Source organism: Papio anubis, chromosome 8, assembly GCF_008728515.1.
Source record: "Papio anubis isolate 15944 chromosome 8, Panubis1.0, whole genome shotgun sequence".
Lineage (NCBI taxonomy): Eukaryota > Metazoa > Chordata > Mammalia > Primates > Cercopithecidae > Papio > Papio anubis.
The window spans coordinates 20142055-20161997 of NC_044983.1; the positions used below are offsets into that span (position 1 = coordinate 20142055).

General features: G+C 58.6%; 2 protein-coding genes across 2 annotated transcripts in view; both read left to right on the top strand.

Moving 5' to 3' along the window:
• The first annotated feature begins 2812 nt into the window (after nt 1–2812).
• Nucleotides 2813–5699, top strand: FGF17 (fibroblast growth factor 17). The gene is made up of 3 exons (XM_009212624.4): nt 2813–3194; nt 3430–3536; nt 4841–5699. The coding sequence occupies exons 1-3, from the start codon at nt 2876–2878 to the stop codon at nt 5132–5134; spliced, it is 720 nt and encodes a 239-aa protein (XP_009210888.2). The 5' UTR covers nt 2813–2875; the 3' UTR covers nt 5135–5699.
• A 5980-nt stretch (nt 5700–11679) lies between these two features.
• The window catches only part of DMTN (dematin actin binding protein), a 28015-nt gene continuing 19751 nt past the window's right edge, over nt 11680–19943 (top strand). The window contains 1 exon segment of the mRNA XM_031669421.1: nt 11680–11791. The gene's annotated coding sequence lies outside the window, so the exon portion shown is untranslated.

Here is a 19943-nt window from a genome sequence, read left to right on the forward strand (position 1 = left end):
TGGCACCCACACCTGGGCTTACCTCCTGTTCCCGCACAGGTGCTTACAGCTGCTGATTCTCTGCTGTCAAACTCAGGTAGGCAGGCGTTCCCACCGGCTTTCCCCCAGTTTTCCCACCCCACCTAACCAGGGCGGGTGCAGGCTCCTTTCAGGTGGACAGAGGCAGAGTCTGGCCTCTCCCTGGGTCCAGGAGGCACTGAGATTTGGAGGGGAGTGAGCCTTTGATGGGGAGGGCAAGGAAGGGGGCTGACTGAGGTTTTATCTCTGTCCTCCCTCTGAGGACCCTCCCCACTTCCCCTGGGTCTCTGCTCCTCTCCCTCCCTCTCCACCGGGTTCCCCCAGAAGGCTAAGTGCGTGGGCACTCCGGACTTGAGGGATGGAGCCTGGAGCGGTTGGAAGCGGGTGGAGGTGATGGCTCAGGTGAGGCTTGGGTTTGCCAGTACCTGAAAGGACAGGTTTTGATGCAAAACCACTCATATGTCCCTCTCGCCACCCCACTCCCATCAGTACGGATGCCCAGGGTGGGGTTATCATGAGCATGTCCGGAATGCCTGGCCAGGGTGAGGTGACTCCTCACCTGGAGGGCACAGAGGTCAAGCCCAAAGAGGTTTGTTGGGGACGGGATGCAGGGTTTGCTTCTCCACATTCCCCCACCCCAAGTCGGCCCCCCACCTCCCTCCATGCACACCTCCCACCCCCAAGTCTCAGCCCCCAGTGCGAGGCTTGCTCCCTTTTTTGTGATCCTCCATAAAAGTGCAGCTATTAAAATGCACTGGTCCAGAACCGCTCTGGGGCGAGATCGCTTGGCTTTCCCAGGCCAGAGGCCCGCTTCTCTTCATATCCAGTGGGGACTTTTTTTGAAGGTAAATGCCTTTTCTCTGGGAGAGGGAAAGGGGCAGCCTTTGAAGCAGTGGGGGGGTGGGAGAGGGAGAGACAACTCCCCCCCCCTTCCTTCCCCCTTTTGCTCCAGCCCCGTTCCAGGCCTTTTGCTTCACACATCCAGGGGGAGCCAGAAGAAAGCCCCCAGCCTGGCTGGGAGGGGGCTGGGGGTGGGCCCAACCTGTTCTGGAGGGGAACTAACACAATGGTGCGGCTGGCCGGGCGTTTATGGCCTGGCTGAGGCCCCATTCAGGACTCAGGGAAGGTGGCAAAGCGGTCCTTTCCCCCTTGAAGTGCCCCCTCACCCCCCTGGGAGGGGGGGCCAGCAGGCCGGACCACAGCCATGCTTGAGGGGCTGTCTGACAAGCAGCTGTCTGCAGTGGTGGAAGGGGAGGTCCTCCCGCAGCGGGAACATGAAAGGGACAGGCTAGGTCCCGCGGGGAGAGGGACTTGTGGGTTGTGGGCTGTGGGGGGGCGTGGGGCTGCCTTTGTGAAAGGCTTGAAGGGGACAAGGAAAGGAGGGGGCTTCGGGGGGGCGCTCTCTGCTCCTGACCTGGAACAGACTGCCAGAGGAGGCCGTCAGCCAAGAGGGGCGGAGGGCCTGAACCTGGGCCAGGAGGCGGGACTGGGACAGGCAGGACCCCACCCCCTGGAAGGGAGGCCAGGGAGGGGCAGGCTGGGCAGGTCCCCCACCCCAAATGCTCCAGGGTGGGGCAAGGGGCAGGTCTTGCAGAGGCTGAGCAGAGGCTGCTCTATGGGGAGCTGCAATTGGAAATGAGCAATGGTGCACAGGAAGTGTGAACCCTGCGCAGGTTAAACGTCCAGCTCTGAGAGCTGCTCCCTCATTCCCCCTGCCTCAAAGGTGATATTTCCTACCCCCTCCCTAGGAGAGAGTAGCCCCTAACAGATGCTGATCTGGGTCTAGCTCTGTCCAGATGGCTGAGGTTGGGCCTGGGATAAAGGTGGAATTAGGGATTTGGGGCAGGGGATAGGAAAAGCTGTCCCAGCACAGGCAGCAGCATCCAGGTAGAGAGAGAAGCAACAGAAAAGGTGCATTCTCCTGCCGGAGCTGAGGCTGCTGCCAGCAGCCAGGAAACCTAGCCCGGGTCGCACCTTGCAGGATGGAGAGGAGGAAGTACTCTGAGTCTCTCCCACTTAGCCTTACAGATGGTTAAGGAGAGACCTAGCTGGGAGGCGGTACTCCTCCTGGCTTTGCACAGTGTGTGGGGGGAAATGGTTCCTCTCCCCCAACCCAAAGGGGAAGCAGGTGGGCAGGCGCATCCCACCAACTGGCCGGGAGCCTCTGTTACATTGTGGCTAAGGAGCCGCCTGGCAAGGGCAGCCACTGGGCCACTGCTGATAGTGCCTGTCCTCTTGGTGCTGCCTCTGCCTCCCTCTGCTAAGGAGGCACTTTGCCTGCCTGTTCTCCCATAGTGCCCAGCCCCAGCTCCAGCCCATAGAGGAGGGAGGAACGCTGGAAGGGCCCTGAGCACCAGGGGGCGAGGCCAGGGAGAAGATGGGTATGAGCTCAGGATTCCACGGTTAGTGCTTCGAAGAAATGCTCACGGGACCCTGCAGGAGCTTTCAGAGTCCCCCACATGCTCTCTGGTGACCCTAACTCGCAGCACCATCTGCTCTGTGCCCCTGTGTGCTGGGCACAGGGTCTTTCAAGGCCAGTGGAGAGGATGAGGAAGGGATCTGGTTGTCCTGGCTAATGGAGCATGTCCCTGGAGTTCTGGGGGAGATGACAGGCTCTGGTCTAAGAGGCGGGGGCAGCGGTTCTGTCCCTAATGAGCTGTGTGCCCCGTGCACCTCCTTCATAGAATATGAGGATGGGATAGAACCCCGAGGGCTCCTTCCAGCTCCCAGAATCCTGATTCCAGGGCTGTGTTCTGTCAATAAGTGTCCCCCAGCCTGGGCAGACCCCAGTCCCTTCTGTAAGGTAGACACAAAGCCAAGAAGTTATGACCGGCTCACCCAGGAGCCTGGGAAGGTTATGGCCACATGCCCACTTCACTCTGCAGGACAACTGGCCTGTCCCCAATACATTCACCTCCTCACCCCTCTCCCTTGGATGGACCAGTGGTGGTGTCACCCAAAGCAAATTGACACTATTTTTCCCTTGGTAACCGCAAAGGGGGAGAATCACCCGTCTCCTAATTTTAACCAGTACGTGAGGGACCAGGGCGCCATGACCGACCAGCTGAGCAGGCGGCAGATCCGCGAGTACCAGCTCTACAGCCGGACCAGCGGCAAGCACGTGCAGGTCACCGGGCGTCGCATCTCCGCCACTGCTGAGGACGGCAACAAGTTTGGTGAGAGCTGGCCCTCCCCCCAGGCCACCCACACCTCCACTCTGCCTCACCTCCGCCCTGCCTCACCTCCTGGTCCATCCCCAGATCCTGTGTCAGGGCTGAGGGCCCCAAGGGCCTGAGCGTCCCCAACCCCTTCGCCTGAGTCTGGAGGTCAGTGTGGCTGGGTGGTCCCCTGCCGTAGCCATAGGCTGGCAGCCCCGATGGACGGAGGTCTTTCTCCCCTTCCCCACCACAGCCAAGCTCATAGTGGAGACGGACACATTTGGCAGCCGAGTTCGCATCAAAGGGGCTGAGAGCGAGAAGTACATCTGTATGAACAAGAGGGGCAAGCTCATCGGGAAGGTGAGGCTGGGAGACTGGAAACAGTAACAGAGAGTCAGCCCTACTGGGGTGGGGACATATAAGGCATCAAGCTCCCCTCTCTCCTCTGAGCCACACCCTCCTGTGTAAAGACTTCCCATCCTACTCTCAGCCCGCCCACCCTCTCTGGTTTCTTTATTTTATTTTAGAGTCGGGGTCTTGCTCTGCTACCTAGGCTGGAGTGCAGTGGCACAATCATAGCCCACTGCAGCTTCAAACTCCTGGGCTCAAGCAATCCTCTCGCCTCAGCCTCCGAAGTAGTAGCTGGCACATGCCCAGCTAATTTTTTTTTTTTTTGGTAGAGATAGGGCCTCACTATGTTGCCCTGGCTGGTCTCAAACTCATGGGCTGAAGCGATCCTCCCATCTCAACCTCCCAAAGTGCTGGGATTACGGGCGTGAGCCACTGAGCCTGGTCTAGTTTCTCTATTTAAATGAGTCCCCGGGACTCTATTAGCCCTCTGAGGGGACTGGCAAGCCATTGGGATCTGTGGGGCTGATGTCAGGAGTATTTCTCCAGCAGGCATCAGTAGGAGTTTAGCATCTACCTGACACTGCAGCCTCTGGGTGGAGGACTAAAGGCTGTTGAGGGTGGAAAGTGGGGCACAGATGTAAGACAGGAACTCCCCCAAGTTCAGTGGGGCCAGTGGGCTCCAGCTAGCAAGACAGACACTAAGCAGCTGCTCCTGTAACTGAAGCGCACAGTGGGCCCAGTCCTGCTGGGTGGGAGAATTCCACTTGGTTTGAAACCAGGCAATCCCATCTTCCCATTCGGCTGTTGCTGACCAAATGACCTCTGGTTTGCTTATCTTTGTCAAGTCTCAGGCTTCTTGTCTGTAGAAATGGGCACAGACCCCTGACTGCTGACAGGGTGGGATGGGTGGCCACGCTGGCACCCTTCTTTCTTCTCATCGGAGGCTGCTGCCTCCTCTCCCATGCTCAGCAGCACCACTCACCTAGGCTCCATGAGCATTTCAGTGCTAAGGGCCCGGGCATGCTGAGAACTGCTGCAGGACCTTGATCTTCACCTGCATCTCAGAAAGCTGAGGCCCAGCCTAGTACAGGACAGCTAAATGACAAGCCTGCAACTCAGATCCACAAAGCCTGTTCGCGTTGGCCACGGTTGCCTCTCTACCTAGGATGCCATCTCACCAGGCAGAGTTCCCTGGGTTCACGGCCCTGTTGTTCCAGTTGTCCCTCCTCAGTCGTCCAAAATAGGCCCTAAGGGCAACACCCCAGACCAGGGTAGGTGGCCAAATGCCCTTCCTGTCCTTGCTTCTCCCGCAGCCCAGCGGGAAGAGCAAAGACTGCGTGTTCACGGAGATCGTGCTGGAGAACAACTACACGGCCTTCCAGAACGCCCGGCACGAGGGCTGGTTCATGGCCTTCACGAGGCAGGGGCGGCCCCGCCAGGCTTCCCGCAGCCGCCAGAACCAGCGCGAGGCCCACTTCATCAAGCGCCTCTACCAGGGCCAGCTGCCCTTCCCTAACCATGCCGAGAAGCAGAAGCAGTTCGAGTTTGTGGGCTCCGCCCCCACCCGCCGGACCAAGCGCACGCGGCGGCCCCAGCCCCTCACGTAGTCTGGGAGGCAGGGGGCAGCAGCCCCTGGGCGCCTCCCCACCCCCCTCCCTTCTTAATCCAAGGACTGGGCTGGGGTGGCTGGAGGGGAGCCAGATCCCCCAGGAAGGACCCTGAGGGCCGCCAAACATCCAAGCCCCTAGCTGGGAAGGGGCAGGCCAGTGCCCCAGGGGCGGCTGGTACAGCACCCCCTTCCCGGACGGGTGGCAGGCCCTGGAGAGGAACTGAGTGTCACCCTGATCTCAGGCTGCCAGCCTCTGCCGGCCTCCCAGCCGGGCTCCTGAAGCCCGCTGAACGGTCAGCGACTGGAGGCCTTGCAGACAACTGTCTGGAGGTGGCTGTCCTCAAAATCTGCTCCACGGATCTCCCTCGGTCTGCCCCCAGCCCCCAAACTCCTCCTGGCCAGACTGTAGGAAGGGACTTTTGTTTGTTTGTTTGTTTCAGGAAAACAGAGGGACAGAGAGAGAGAGAGGAAAATAGAGGGTTGGCCACTCCTCACATTCCACGACCCAGGCCTGCACCCCACCCCCAACTCCCAGCCCCGGAATAAAACCATTTTCCTGCAAATAGGTTATCTGAAGCGGGGTGGGGGATCCGACCACCGAGTACCCCTGGAAACGAGCCTGCCCTTCCCCGGCCGGGCGTGGCCCCATCAGGTGCAGGCGCGGCCCGCAGCGCTGGGGCCCCCGGGAGGCGGCGGGCTCGGCCCCGCGGGAGGCGGGCGGTCCCTCCCTGGCGCGGGCTCGGGTTTCCTGGGCTCGCGCGGCGCGGCCCGTGCTACCTGTTGGGGAAGAAAACCCGAGCCCCGAGAGGGGCCGGGGCCGGGACGTGCATCCAGCCGGGCCCCAGGCCCGAGACGCGGGCGAGGGCCCTGCGGAGCCCGGCGAGGCCCGGGCGGCCCGCGGACGCCAGGAGCCTCCTCGGGCAGCGAAATTGCTTTTTTTCCGGTGAGGAGGGCGGGGGCGGGGAGGGGGGCTGGGCGGCCGGAAGGGGGAGGGGGCGAGAAGGCGTCCCCTGTCCTCCCGGGTCCCCGCGGGGCCGGGGCGGGGGCCACACCTGAGGGCAAATCTCAATTAGAGGCAGCGGCCGGGCCCGGATGGCCGGGGGCATCAGGTGCGGGGCAGAGGGGCGGGGAGGAAGGGGCGGCCCTGCCCCCACCCCAGCTTCTCCGGTGGGCTTTCCCAGGGGCCTCCAGGTGTGCGTGTGGGGAGTGGAACTCGGGGGCGATAAAACCCGCCTCTTCAGTGCGTTGACTTTTAATCTTGTCGAGGGGGAGGTCCTTCCTCGCAGGGACCACCCCCCCCACCCCAACAGGTCAGCTCTTCAGGGGGAACACCGTCAGCGAGCCCTCTCTTCTGGGGTTGGGGCCCCAGCCTCAGTTTCCCCTACCCTCACTGAGCCCTCTCTTCTGAGGATGACCCCCAGCCTCGTTTCCCGTTCCCTCACTGAGCCCTCTCTTATGAGGATGTACCCCCTCCCCTCCCTCTTCCTTCTGAGAGTACCTTGAGGAGGGGCATTATGGAGAGAGAAGGATGAAAGACATCCCTTCTCCTCTCTGCTCCCTAGAATGGCCTAAAAATAAGGAAAGAGGAAGTGGGGAAGGGCCCTGGTCCAGTGAAAATGGGAGGTGGGTGCAGCTACAGTCCTAGTTGATGGCGAGGGCTGGCGCAAAGTCTGACACCCCCACCACGGGGCAATTTAGAAGGTGGGGACAGCGGCAGCCAAGAGGGAGGTCCCCGGCCCTGGGACAGACATTCTCCCTACTGCTCGTCATAATTGCTTTTCACCAGGTTACTTTTTTCTCTCCCCCATCACAAAGAGCCTTAATCCCAGTGAAGACCGCGCCGTGCTGGGGGTAGTTTTCTGGGATGTGTGTTGGGAGGGTGGTCTGGAGCCACAGCTGATAACTGGCGAGTTCAATGGGACTTAACGGGGGAAACACCCAGCAATTACTTGAGGACAAAGGGTTGGGGGCCCCCCAGGTGTAGAGGACTGGACTTTGGGGGGTGGCTGGGGAGGAGGCTGGGAAGGAGGTGTGTTGGGGAGGGGGCCTCTTACAATCCCTCTGATTTCCGCAGGAATTTGAGACATTCTTTAAAACTAGACTGCCTCCCCGCTAGCCGGGCTCTCGGGCCCACCCCCGCCCCTCCCTCGCTCGGGTTAGAGACGGCTTCAAAGGTGGACGGGGCCCTTTGTCTTGCCTCTGCTTTCTTCTCGGCCTTTCTCCAGCCCCTCCCTCCCTCTCTTTGACCTCCCCAGTACCGACAGGCCTCTGGGGGCTGGCTCCAGAAAGCCTTCACTGTTTTCTTTCTTGCTTTTTGAGGTGAGACCTGGCAGGGAGGGACAGAGAACGGAGAGGGAGGGCCACTCTGGAGGCCTGTGCTGTCCCAGGGAGTGCCCTCATCCCACCCCATCCCCGAGGTGTCCAGCGCCTGCTCTCGCCCTGGGGCGCTGGGTCCCTGGGTCCCTGGCTGGACTCTGAGCCTTCTCCTCACCACACCTCTCGGCGCCTCTGCCCAGTGTCCAGGCGCTGCCATGCCCCAGGTGGCTCTTCAGGCTCTGGAAGTCTGTTCAGCTCATTCCCCCTGAACTAGTGGTGACTTCGAAGATGCTAAAAGGAAGAAGCCAAAAGAATAGATCCCTAATGATGGCACTTCAAATGGACTCTTTGAACATGCACATCTAGGCGGTGGGAAGGAAGGAGACTTCCCCCAGGTCCTCAGACCACACCTGGCTTCAGCAACCCTGCTTGCCTCTAACTGCCCGGGTCTATGCAGGTGTGAGCATGAAGTAGCCACAGGGGGCTAATTGCTAATAGCCCCTTGCTGTTGGGGAAACATGAATCCCTTTAGGGGAGTATGTGACCAGGTGGATGGAGGTGGCAGCAGCGGCCACCAGTGCCTCAAATCTCACGCCAGTTTGGGATTACCAAGAACTCTCACTAAGAATGGCTCACAAATTGACCTCCCCTTTCTCCATCCCGTCCTCCAAACAGCCTGATGAGGCAGAGGGGAGCCAAGCAGGTCGTCAGAGGGAGACATCACTCACTCTTTAGGCCACACAAACTGGTTCCACTTACATCAGTCTATTCAACCCTGTCCCTCTGATGCTGAGATAGTGACTTTCCAGGGACCAAGCCGAAAGCCTTGCCTCAGTCCTCAGTGTCTTCAGCGTCAAGCTCTTGCCATGCCCCCTTGGCCTGCCCTTGGCTGGCCTGCCTGGCTTCTCTTTCCCAGCTCCTCACAGAGGACCCTTCCCCAAGATTCCCTCCCACTCTGCTCTCCGTCTGCCAGCTGCCTCTCTGAGCAACCTCAGCATCTCAGTCACCGCCTCCTTGCCCTCCTTGTGCGTGACTGCTGCCTCCCAAACTCTGGGGCTCTGCACCGTGGCCAGACCTCACTGGGATCTGTCTAAATCTCTGCTTGCTCCCTACATCATCTCTGTGCCTCCCAACACTGCCCTCTACTCCAGTACATCGGAGTTTGCTCCACTTACCTTCTCTACCACAACCACAGCTCTACCCAGTCCACACTATCCCGGCCAAACTCCTTAGCGTCATCTTTAAGACTCTTATCCAGCCCTGTCCAGTCTCCCTGTTCGGCCCTAGCCCCACAACTACCCTTTAGAATGCTGGAAAACTGGAACTCTATCAAGCAAGCATGTCCCCATCCTCATTCAAAGGGTTCCTGCCACCTGTTGTGCTGTAGCACACATGCACACACACACCCCCGCCCAGACCGCAGGCTCCTTCTCTGCTCCATAGGCTCTCGGCACTACCCAGGGAGGAGCAGCTGTCTCCACTACCACTGGTCTTGCCAGCCATTCACTTGCCCTTGCCTTATGATACATGTCACAGCTAGTCCAGAACTGTCATGATGTATGTACTTGTCATGATTCCGCTAAATAGCAAGTGCCCCAGATGTAGAAATAGTCCATCTTTTCCTCCCTGACTGCCCAGCACAGTATGTTCACAGGGTAAATGTTTATTGAGGAAATACACCACCTGAAGCCCCAGAAAGAAGTCATTATCCCAACACCCCACTGTCCCTCTAGGCGGAGGCAGGAGAGAGGCCGGAATCCTGCCTTCTCCCACCTTCTTTGGCAGACGTGGGTGGGGCCGGGGCTTAAGCAGTTAGTCCCAGTGTTTATTTTTCTGCCACAACATTCAAGCCCTGTGCTAATCCCTCTGTTAATAAAAAAGATAGACAAGATAGAGCTCTCAAGGCACTTGAAATTTAATTGGAGGGATAAACCCATAAAAAGGCAATTATTTGTTCTTTGATGGGACTTTTGGAAATCCCTCTTTTACACATGACATAACAAAGCAACTTTTTTTGTTTGTTTGTTTTTCGTACGTCCCCAAAGACGTAAAGGGGAGACAAGAATTATTGGAAATAAGGAAACTAATATGTACCGAGCTCAGGAGATGTGCTAGGCCACACTCAGGGCACATTTGCTTGCACTCCTTCTTTAGGGCGGTGAGATGTTCCCATGTAGCACATGTGGATGAGTTCACACTCAGAGATGCCAGGCCATTCACGGTCTCGCAGCTAGTGAGCACTGCACTCTAGATTATGCCTGGCTTCCACACTTTGCATGTAAGGTTCTCCACTCCCTCCCCTGCCCATGCATCGTGGGTTCTGGGGCAGGAGAGAGCACAGGCCGGGGTGCTTGCGGGAGCTTTGTGGAAGCCCTGGGGTTTGCATGATTTCAGTGCAGAAAATATGCACAGAGCAGAAAATGATGAGAGGAAAAACGGGCATGAGAATCAAGGCGGGAAAATGGGAGGTGTGCTCCAGGGAAGGGGAACAGTCTGTCTACCTGGCTGGAGCTGAAATTTGTGTAGAGAAGTGGCAGGAAGTGATTGGATCAAATGATGAAGAGTTTGGTCCTTATGCTGTGGCGGGGAGGAGATGGTGAGGGGCTTTGCGGGGGCCCAGTGCAGTGGTCTGGTGGCAGCATGCTGGAGGATGGAGGCTCTGGGGTCCGGGCAGCCGAGTCCAATGCCCGGAGGCAGGGGCACATGGCTCCCAATCTCTGATGAGAATGGTGACTTTGGGGCCCTCATCCTTCTTTTTCTTCAGGTCTCTGTCACCCTTTCCCTCCTCCCTGAGTATCCAGGTGCCCTGGCTCTACCTCTCCAGAAGTTAATATTTACATAGCTCCCCCGCCCAGCAGGTTGGTGTGTGGGGTGGGGCCAGGGGGCACTGGAGTGAGACAGACCAGAAGTGGACAGAGAAGCCTATCGAGAGGGCCTGGGGGAGGGAGGAGGCAGCAGGGCCGGAGTCCGCCCAGGACATCTGGCACCAGTGACCTTGTGGGGAAAGGAGCCAAGAATGGGGCGTCAGGGGGCCTGGGACCCCCCTGCCTGAGAGACACAGGAACCCTGGCCCCGTGTTGTGGACACAAGCGCCCATCCTCAAGGTCTTGAGAACTCCTGAACTTCCAAAGGTACGAGAGCCCTGGCAGCCACCGCCTGCCTGCTGGGTACGGAGCAGAGCTGAGGAAACCCACCCGCCTGGGGCCCGAGCCAACAGGCACCTGTTGTTCAGTGTTGCCAGCTTTCAAGGGGAGAACCTCCCCTTTCAGACAAGCCATGGGGGAGTTCAGTTCAGCCGGCCTTGAGGGGTCAGAGGCCTTCCCAGGGGGAGGAGGCTGGAGGCAGAGTCAGTCTTTCCATGGGACAAGGACAGTGATGAGATGGGGGCAGAGGATGACATGGGTGAGAAGGGTCCCCTTGCCGCCCCTCTGAAGGCCCACCACCAATACACACACACACACACACACACAGCCCAAATCCCTGGCAGCAAAATGACCTTGGCAGTTACCACTCCTCAGGTCGACAGAGGGAGCTCTCACTCTGCAATCCCCTTGGGTCCAGGCCTGGCTGGGCTGATCACTCTTCCTGCCCAAGGTGGCCCGCCCGCCCCACCCATGGAGGGACATTCCGATAGAATGTGAGACTCGGGCGCGGTGGGGGACAGTGGGAATGGGGCCTTGAGGGATTGGAAGAGAGCTGTCCCGTGCCCTGACTTTTTTCAGTGGAATGAGAGAGGGTTTAGGACCAGATGAAGGTGCTCACGTAGAGACGGCAGAGGTGTGGGGCCCGCAGCCGAGTGCCCAGTGCAGATAGCGCCCAGGGGCCTCTGCACCCTGCTGGAGCAACCCCTCTGGCCCTTCAGCACAAGGACTGTCCCTGCCTTGCTGTCTGTCACCGTCCCGAGCTCCACACTGGGCTTCCTGGAGTGGGGACTCTCCCCAGTGCTGCACACTCTTCAAGACTGGCCTGCTCTCCGGCCCTGAATTAGGGTTCTCCTGAGGTCACCCCTATAGCCAATTCTAGAGCCTTATGAAGGGAAGTGGGGGGATGGGGCACTTGGTGGGGTTCACTGGGCACCCTAGCTCCTGAAGCTGTCCCCTAACCCCCAGTGCCAGCACTGAGGACACACCCTCAGGCCCCCTCCCTCCATCTCTGAGGAAGAGGCAGCGGGAGCCACAGCTTCCTCCTCCCCCCTCCCTGCCGCCGCAGCTGAGCCGGGCCTGAGCTGCCGGCAGGTTGTCTTGGCAACGGGAGGCGGAGAGGAGATGCGCCGAGGGATGGAGGTGTATGTCACCGAGGAGGCTGCTGCGCTCCTGCCCCACGCCCTGGGCCCTTGAAGGTACCGAGCACCCTCCCCTCCTTTTCCCCTCCGCCCTTTCCCCTTGACTCCCCCGACTCGGCCCTACATGTGCTGGTTTCGATAGGAGGAGGCACCCCTCCTCCCAGGCCCAGCGGTCCTACACATTCCTCATCACCCACCTCGTTCCAGGCCCCTGGCCACAGTGTCCTTCCTGGCATCAGCTCACTTCAGCTCTACCTCTGGGGACCCTCGCACCAGAAGACAGCTCTCCTGGGGTGGGGCCTGGTGGGGGAGGGGCAGCGGCAGGGGAGGAACCCAGGTCGGGTGCGGCAGGGATCAGGAATCCTAAAGGGCTGAGGTGTCAAAGCCCCCGGTACCTGGTCAGCTGGAGGGACCGAGAGATCATCTAGGGCTGGAGTGGGGCTGGGGCTTCCCCTCTGCCTCTCAGCCCCTGATTACAGGGAAGTAAGGGTGGGGTTGAAGGTACAGAAAGCCGAGAGGCTGGGCTGAGGCCGGGCTGGTTGTGGAGCAATGGCCGGGGTGGCTCCTCCTCCAAGGCTGTGCCCCTTCCTGCCACATTAAAGGTATGCCCCCTCCCACATCACTCTCCTGGCCTTTTTCTCCGCAGTTCCACGGATCCTGTGCTTCATCCCCCACCCCCAGGTTTTCTCTATACCTTCACAGCCACCCCCACCCGGCTGCAGCAGCTCAGCCTGTGTTCTGTCTCCCTTCTCAGCCACCTGCCTCCCTCCTTCCTCCCTTCTCTCTGGAGCCCATCCCTCAGGTTACTGTCCTCTCTGTCCCCACCAGCCAGATACATTCTGTCCCCTCCTGGCCTCTTCCCTCAAGCCCCTCCCTCTGTGCTTCTCCATTCAGACACCCCAGAGCCCCCTCCCCAGATTCTAGATTTCCCCAACAACAGCTGATACCATCAGCTGACCGGCTGTGGGCAGGGTTGCCAGGGCAACGGTGAGGGCTGCCTAGGTAGGCAAGTCTGCGGTGTGGAGGTGGAGAGGACGCTGGGGCCAGGGCGAGGGTCAAGGGCAAGGCTTGTTGCCTTTCCCTGTCCTGCCCAGGGGGCCTGAAAGGCCAATGACAGGCTCCTGGGATGGTTGAGGCTTTGCTAGAGACAGGGAAGGCACGTGCCTGTAAATTCTGTGCCGGGACCCGGGGGTTACCGGGCAGGAAGCTCGTTTTTCATGAAGCCGCCCTAGGGAGAGATGGGGTCTTTCTCTCTCTCTGCCGCATCCCATTGGAGTTCCCAGGGGATTCAGGTTACCAAGGGGCCAGCCCACATCTCAGTACTGAGAACCTGGTTGCATCCCTCCATTCTGCCCTCCCAGGAGAGAGCTCATCCTTGGGTAACCAATTCTGGCCTGTGCCTGCACCCCCACCTCGAGAGGCTGGGCCCCAGAAGCCTCAGTTGCTGCTGTCAGATGGTGGGGTGGTCATAAATAGGGTAGGAGGTGCAGGTGCCTGGAGAAACCAGGCGTTGTCCCCCTGGGTCATCAGTAGCCCCCTCCCCCTACCCACTGCCCACAGCAACTTGAACTCTGGCTGTTTAGGAGGAGGCTGAGGGACTCTGGGTGCATGTAGGTGTGTGTGAGTGTGAGTGCTGCAGACTGGGGTGTGGGAAAGGGAGAGGACAGTGCTGGCTGATTCTGCTTCGTCATGACGCTAGGTTAATGCTCCTCTTGTTTGAAATGGATTGAGCTGCAGCGTTGGTGGAAGAGCGCGCACATCCACACACACACACCCTCGCCAGCCACACGCTATCAGCTGGAGGTGGGGAGGGCGCGGGGAGGGCGTGGGGGGAGCCGGCAGCCTGCCCGCCCGCCCCCAGACAAGGACTCCCCAGCACCGGGGGATCCAGGCGGTCGTGGCTTGCAGAGAAGCAGGGTGGGGGCAAGGGGGGTGGGGACCCAGAGGGGAGATCAGACCGCTCAACCGAGACCAGCTCCCCTCCTTCGCCAGCTCCCACCCCGCCCACCCACCCCAAGCTGGCTTTTTTCCTGTTATTTGTGCTCCGGGGAAGCGCGGCTGGGTTCCTGGAAGAGACGCCTATTACCTAGGCTCCTGGGGGAAGTGGCAGCCCTTGGATCTGGCCTACGCCTCTCGGGCCTCTGTGGCCTCAGAGCGTCTTGTCCACACTGTCTGGGAAGAGGTAGGTGGCAGGGTCTCCGCCTCTTCTCCCCTCTGTGGGCACTGTGGGCCACAGCGCTTGCTGGTGAGCCAGGCTTTGGGTGGCGGCAGGGTATCTCGGGGGAGTCCACGGTGGTCCCTGTCCAGTGGGAGGATGGGCCGGCCCCTGGGACTAGCTGGGCCTGATCTAATGGAAACTTCTTCTGATTTGGGGAAGAGGGCCTGGGGTGTTCTCATCCCAAGGATGAGAACTGCTCCCAGCCCAATCCCCTCTTCGTTAGCATCTCTGCCCGGCCCACCGAGCTGAGCAGGCCAGCAGTGGAAGGGATGGACTGTGGGGGCACGGGGGCAGGGGAGCATTCCCTGTCTGCTGAATACTGGCCTGCTGGCCTCCCCGCAACCACGCCACATGCTCTGGGGGTTGGAGCAGTACATTTAGGGGCCTGGGGCTGTTTATTTGGAGCCTGCTTTTTAGGGGGAGTGGGAGGAGAGCCTGCTCCCAGCCAGTGACTGGCCAGGCTGGGGTGGGGCTGAGTGAAGAGTGAGGCTGTGGCAGGGCACAGCTGCAGGCCCAAGCCCAGTTCTCCCCCTGTGCCCGCCGCTGGGATGCTTGAAGGGGGCCAGGGCTGAGCAGACATGCAGCCCCCACAGGGTTCCGGGGCTCCCCTCCCTAGCTCTGTCCCTCAGGGCCCAGCAGGCCCAGCTCCCTATCTTGGGCAGACACACCCGGTGTGTCCCTTCCAGGGACCGGTTGCCTGGTTGTGAGAGTCAGGGGAGCAGGGACAGGTCCAAGACAAGGAAGGCAGTTGGGCTCTGGGAATGGGGAGCCCAGGGAAGGCCTCCGGAGCTGGGTAAGTGGAGGGCTCTGTGTGTGTTGCTGTACACGTGCACAACTCTGGGATGGATGCCAGGGACAGGACCAGTGGGTGGGTGCGAGCGGGTGTTGGCAGCACCATGTGTCACTGTGAGGGGGCCTCGATGGGAGAGTGGGGGCGTGAGCTGGCACACAGGGCTTTGGAGTCTCCCCACGTGCATGAGTCCTGCAACAGTTTCAGCGCAGGTGCTTCTGCCTGTGCCCACCTGTCCATCTTGTGTGGTGCTGCCGGCCTCTCCGTGGTCAGATGTCAGACTCCTGGGTGAAGTTGTCCACCCGTGGGTGGATGTGGGCAGAATCCCTCTTCTAGAGCTCCTGGGTGTTGTGGGGACTGGAACAGGGAGGCCCCAGGATCCAGAAAGCTGAATTGAGGCTGCATCTCCCCCAGCTCTGCCAGTCCCGCTTGTACAACAGGACCAGCTATAAATGGAGGGGGAGCAGTCAGCCTGAGGGGCTGCAGGATGCAGAAAGCAGAAAGCGGGGTCTCTTCAGAGGGAGAGTGGAGAGGGAACATAGAAACCAAGCCAGAGAGAGACCTAGGAGAAGATGGCTGCACAGATGCGTCTCTGGGTGGGCCAGAGAGGTAGGAGGGGGCATCTGGGCCTGGTTTTGTTGTTATCAAGAGAACAGGGGAGGGCAGGCCTTGAGCAGGGGGACTCTGGGCTCCCCACCCACCCAGGCCTGGTCCTTCATCCGAGTGTGAGAGGGTGCCCTGTAGTGCTGGGTTAGGGGAACCTTCATCGCGGCAGACACAAGGGTAAAAAACATTGGAGTAGGGGAGAGGGAGAAACTGGGAGAAGAGGAGGGAGTCCCCAGGCTCTGCCAACCTTAGGACAGACTCGGAGTTCAGGCTTGGCCTAAGTAAGGGACACCTCTGAAGAGCCACTGGCCCAGAGCAGGCCTCAGCCTCCTGGTGTCCTTTTCCAGTGGGGGAAGGGGGGAGCAAGGTGCCCTGCCCCACCCACATCACACGCATACACAGCACCCATGGGAGCGCCTGGCCCCTGCCCTGCCGTGCTGCACTGCTCCACCCTCCCTGCCCCTCCCCGCCCGGGATGCTGTTTTGGGAACTGGTGACCTAGCTGGATCCTGCCTTTATTTCTGGCATTGAATTGTTGCCACAGTAACTGCGGGGGTGGGGCCGGGTGGGGGAGAGGGTGAAAGGGAAAGAGGGAGGGAGGGAGAAAAGATGAAGAAAGCAAAGAAAAGGGACCAGAAGAGAAAGCAGAAAGACGGGAGGAAGAAAGGGAGAGAGGGCCAGGCAGTCACTGTGAACAGAACAGGAGAAGGCGAAGCGGGGCAAAGTTCCCTGCCCACCAGATGCCAGCCCGCTTGGATGACTTGCCTCATTTCATCATTCGTTTACTGTCTGCACCGGCTGGCCTCCAGCCTGGCTGGACTCTGCTGCCTGTGTGGCCCAGAGCCAGAGGCCCCCAGACTCCCAGCTGCTCTTCTACAGATGCCATCAGTGAGCAGGACTCTGGGTGGCTCCACTGTCTAAGGTTAGCACGTGGGACCCCCAAGTCCCACATTTTGATTGAAGTGGGATCTCTGGTACTCATTGAAAAGAGCACTTGGCTTTGGCCTCAGGCAGGCCCTGGTAGGAATTCTGGCTTGGCTTCTATTTGGGTGGCCTTCGGTAAGTTCACCTTTCAGCCTCATTTTTGTTCATCTCTAAATGAGGAGAACGTTGTTTTGTGTGAGGTTTAGAAAGGATGTATGAAAGTCCCGAGTACAGGGGCTGGCACCAAGCAGGTAGTGGTTGGCTGGAGACAGGAGCACAGCTAGACCAGGGGCCCCCTACCCCGAAGCTGCCATTCTGCCTGCGGAGGTTTCATTTCTAAAAGCCCAGGGGAGCCACGGTCTGGATCAGTTTCTGCCTGGAAGAAGAGCCCGCCAGGATGGGTGGGCACAAACTCGGAAGGCCCAGTGGGCGGGTCTTATCACCCACATCCCGGGGAGCTGTGGAGAGGAGAGGGTGGTGGGTGAGGTGGGGCTGGGCTGGTGGCTCAGATAAGGCAGGGACACACAGCTGGGGGAGGGTGGGGCTGAGATGGAGGGCGAGCAGACAGCTGGCGTCCGACCAGGGCCAGGGGCAGCTGAGCTGTCCCTTCCGTCACCTGGACCTGCCTTCCTCTGCGGTGCTCTCTCTTCCTCCATCCCTCCCCTCTTCCTGCTGCAGCTCGCCCTTTCTATCTCTTTGTGCACGGAGGTCGCTGGGACCTTGGGGGCGCCTGCACAGGCAGGCGGGGTGCGTGGATGGGAGAGCGGTCTGGACGGGACGAGGTGGAGTGGACGGGACGAGGTGGAGTGAGCCGGCACTGACCTGGGAGAAATGAGCTTTGATGGAAGGGGCTGCTTGTGGGTGGAGTAGGCAGGGTGTGATTTGAGAGAAGCTGAGGACACTCTCTCTCTCTCTCTCTCTCTCTCTCTCTCCCCCCCCCCCCTCCCTTTCTCTCCCTCTCTCTCTCTCTCTGTCTCTCTCTCTCTCCCTCTCCCTCACACATGCATGCACACACACATATACACACACTCTTCTCCACCCCCAAACATTTTCCCTGCTGGCCTTCTGACAGCTTAAAATTTAACCAGCAAAAACTTTATGCCTTAAAGCTAGGCCCGTGTTTACATGCAAATGTCCCCCAAGGGGTAGGACCAAATTTCTGCCTCTGTGGAAATAATTTATCAACCAACATGCTCTCTAACAAATGGCAGGGGGTGGCGCCAGGGTGCAGGGCCCTGGCTGACCCCAGGAAGCAGACCCAGATGCTAAAGGACAAGACCCAGCAGTGGGGTTGTGGGCAAGAAGGGATTGGGGACAGAGCAGAGGTGAGAGGCCAGGGGCTCAGTGACTGACATCAGCTTTGCCTGGGCGGTATCATGGTGAATGGTTTTAGAAGTCAGACAGACCTGAGCTTAGATTCCACACAGTACTGTGTCCTTGACCAACTACTTGACCTGTTCAAGTCTCAATTTCTTCATGTGCAAACGAGATACTCGAGATACTCGCCAATCCAAGCCAACCCCACAGGATTGGAATGTAAGGGTTAAATTGAAACAAAGATGGGCTGGGCAGTGGCTCACACCTATAATCCCAACATTTCAGAGGCAGAGGTGGGAGGATCACTATTTTTTGTTTTTTTGTTTTTTTTTTTTTGAGACGGTGTCTCGCTGTGTCTCCCAGGCTGGAGTGCAGTGGCACAATCTTGGCTCACTGCAAGCTCCGCCTCCCGGGTTCCCGCCATTCTCCTGCCTCAGCCTCCCAAGTAGCTGGGACTACAGGTGCGCGCTGCCACACTGGGCTGATTTTTTGTGTTTTTAGTAGAGATGGGTTTTCACCATGTTAGCCAGGATGGTCTGGATCTCCTGACCTCGTGGGGAGGATCACTTGAGCCCAGGAATTTGACACCAGGTTGGGTAACATAGGGAGACCCCCATCCCTACCAAAAAAAAAAAAAAATTGTTTTCGGGTGTTGTGGAGTACTTCTGTAGTCCCAGCTACTCGGGAGACTGAGGCAGGAGAATGGATTGAGCCTGGGAGGTCGAGGCTGCAGTGAGCTATGATCATGCCACTGTGCTCCAGCTTTGGTAAAAGAGTGAAACCCTGTCTCAAAAAACAAAAAACAAAAAACAAAAAAAAAAAAAAAAAAAAGAAAAGAAAGAAAAGAAAAGAAAAAGAAAGAAAGAAAAAAATGTGAACTGCCCAGCACAGTGCCAGTCGTAACATAGACATTCTATAAATAGCAGCTGTTAACGTGACTGTGACCATCAGGATTTCAAATCATGCTTCTGAGTGCCCGTGCCTCTGGGACGGTATTTGTGCACGTGTGAGTATGGGGATATATGACCACATATTCCTGAGACATGGCTCACCCTGGGCCACTCACCTCCCACCTCTCTGAGTAGCCAGCACTCTGACAGATAGCTGCTGTCACACTCTGTACCCCTCCCCTGGCTGGTGTTCCCAGAAGATTCCAGGGCCTCCCCCAGGCTCCAGAACACACTGAAGTTATCTAGTCTCCCTCCAGCCTCTCTCTGTGTGCAGCTGCACAGGCTCCTCAGAGTGACCCCTCCAAACCTCTGACTCACTTGTAAGATCTGCAGAGAACCTTAATTCTCTTTCTCTTTTTTTTTTTTTGAGACAGAGTCTCACTCTGTTGCCCAGGCTGGAGTGCAGTGGTGTAATCATAGCCCACTACAGCCTCAAGCCTCTGGGTTCAAGTGATCCTCCTGCCTCAGCCTCCCAAGTAGCTGGGACCACAGATGTGCAACCACCATGCCCCGATAATTCTTCATTTTTTAAAAAAATAAAGACAGGGCTCACTATATTTCCCAGGCTGACCTCAAACTCCTGGCCTCAAGCGATCCTCCTGCCTTGGCCCCCAAAGTGTTGCGATTACAGGCATAAGCCTCTGCACCTGGCCACCATCTCTCACTTTTGCTGGGAAAATGGAAGCCCTGTATGGTTGTTACCCAACTTCTTTCCCTGTTCTCTCCTTTCCAGGGAGCACAGTGACATGATCATAGCTCACCGCAGCCTTGACCTCCCGGGCTCAACCCATCCTCCTGCCTCAGCCTCCAAGTAGCTGGGACTATAGGCGTACTTCACAACACCCAACTAATTAAAAAAAAATTCTTTTGTAGAGATAGGGTCTCTCTATGTTGCCCATGCTGGTGTCGAATTCCTGGGCTCAAGTGATTCTCCCACCTCTGCATCCCAAAGTGTCGGGGTTATAGGCATGAGCCACTGCCCAGCTTATCTTTGTTTCCAGGAAACCTTTCTTCCCAGAGCCAGTCTTGTACTTGGCCATGAACTTGATCCCTTCCCTCCTGCTGCCATCTTGCTCCGCCCACCTAGTGCCCACTGCCCCCTGCAGCCTCAGTCTTTCCTGTCTACTGTTCCCTCTCTGCTGTCTGCAAAAACACATTAAAGGCCTTAGGCCAATCTTGCCTCCTCCAAAATGACCCTGCCCTTCTATCACACTTCTTGGAAGGGCCACTCCCCATGGCTGTACCACCTCGCCAGCACCCTCGTCACCCCCCAATCCCTAACCAGGAGGCCACTATGGCCCTGACATTCAAGCTGGAGGAAAGCACTTCTCTCACCTTCTCCACGGTGACACATGGCTTCCATGATGTTCTACTCTCTCACCCCTCCCTCTATCCCTCCCTCCC

Bases quoted from the DNA above. Each gene is read 5' to 3' on its own strand.
- FGF17 (XM_009212624.4), top strand. From the start codon at position 2,876: ATGGCCACATGCCCACTTCACTCTGCAGGACAACTGGCCTGTCCCCAA. The intron at 3,195-3,429 runs GTGAGAGCTGGC...TCCCCACCACAG, and splicing joins TGAGGACGGCAACAAGTTTG to CCAAGCTCATAGTGGAGACG. The intron at 3,537-4,840 runs GTGAGGCTGGGA...CTTCTCCCGCAG, and splicing joins GGGGCAAGCTCATCGGGAAG to CCCAGCGGGAAGAGCAAAGA.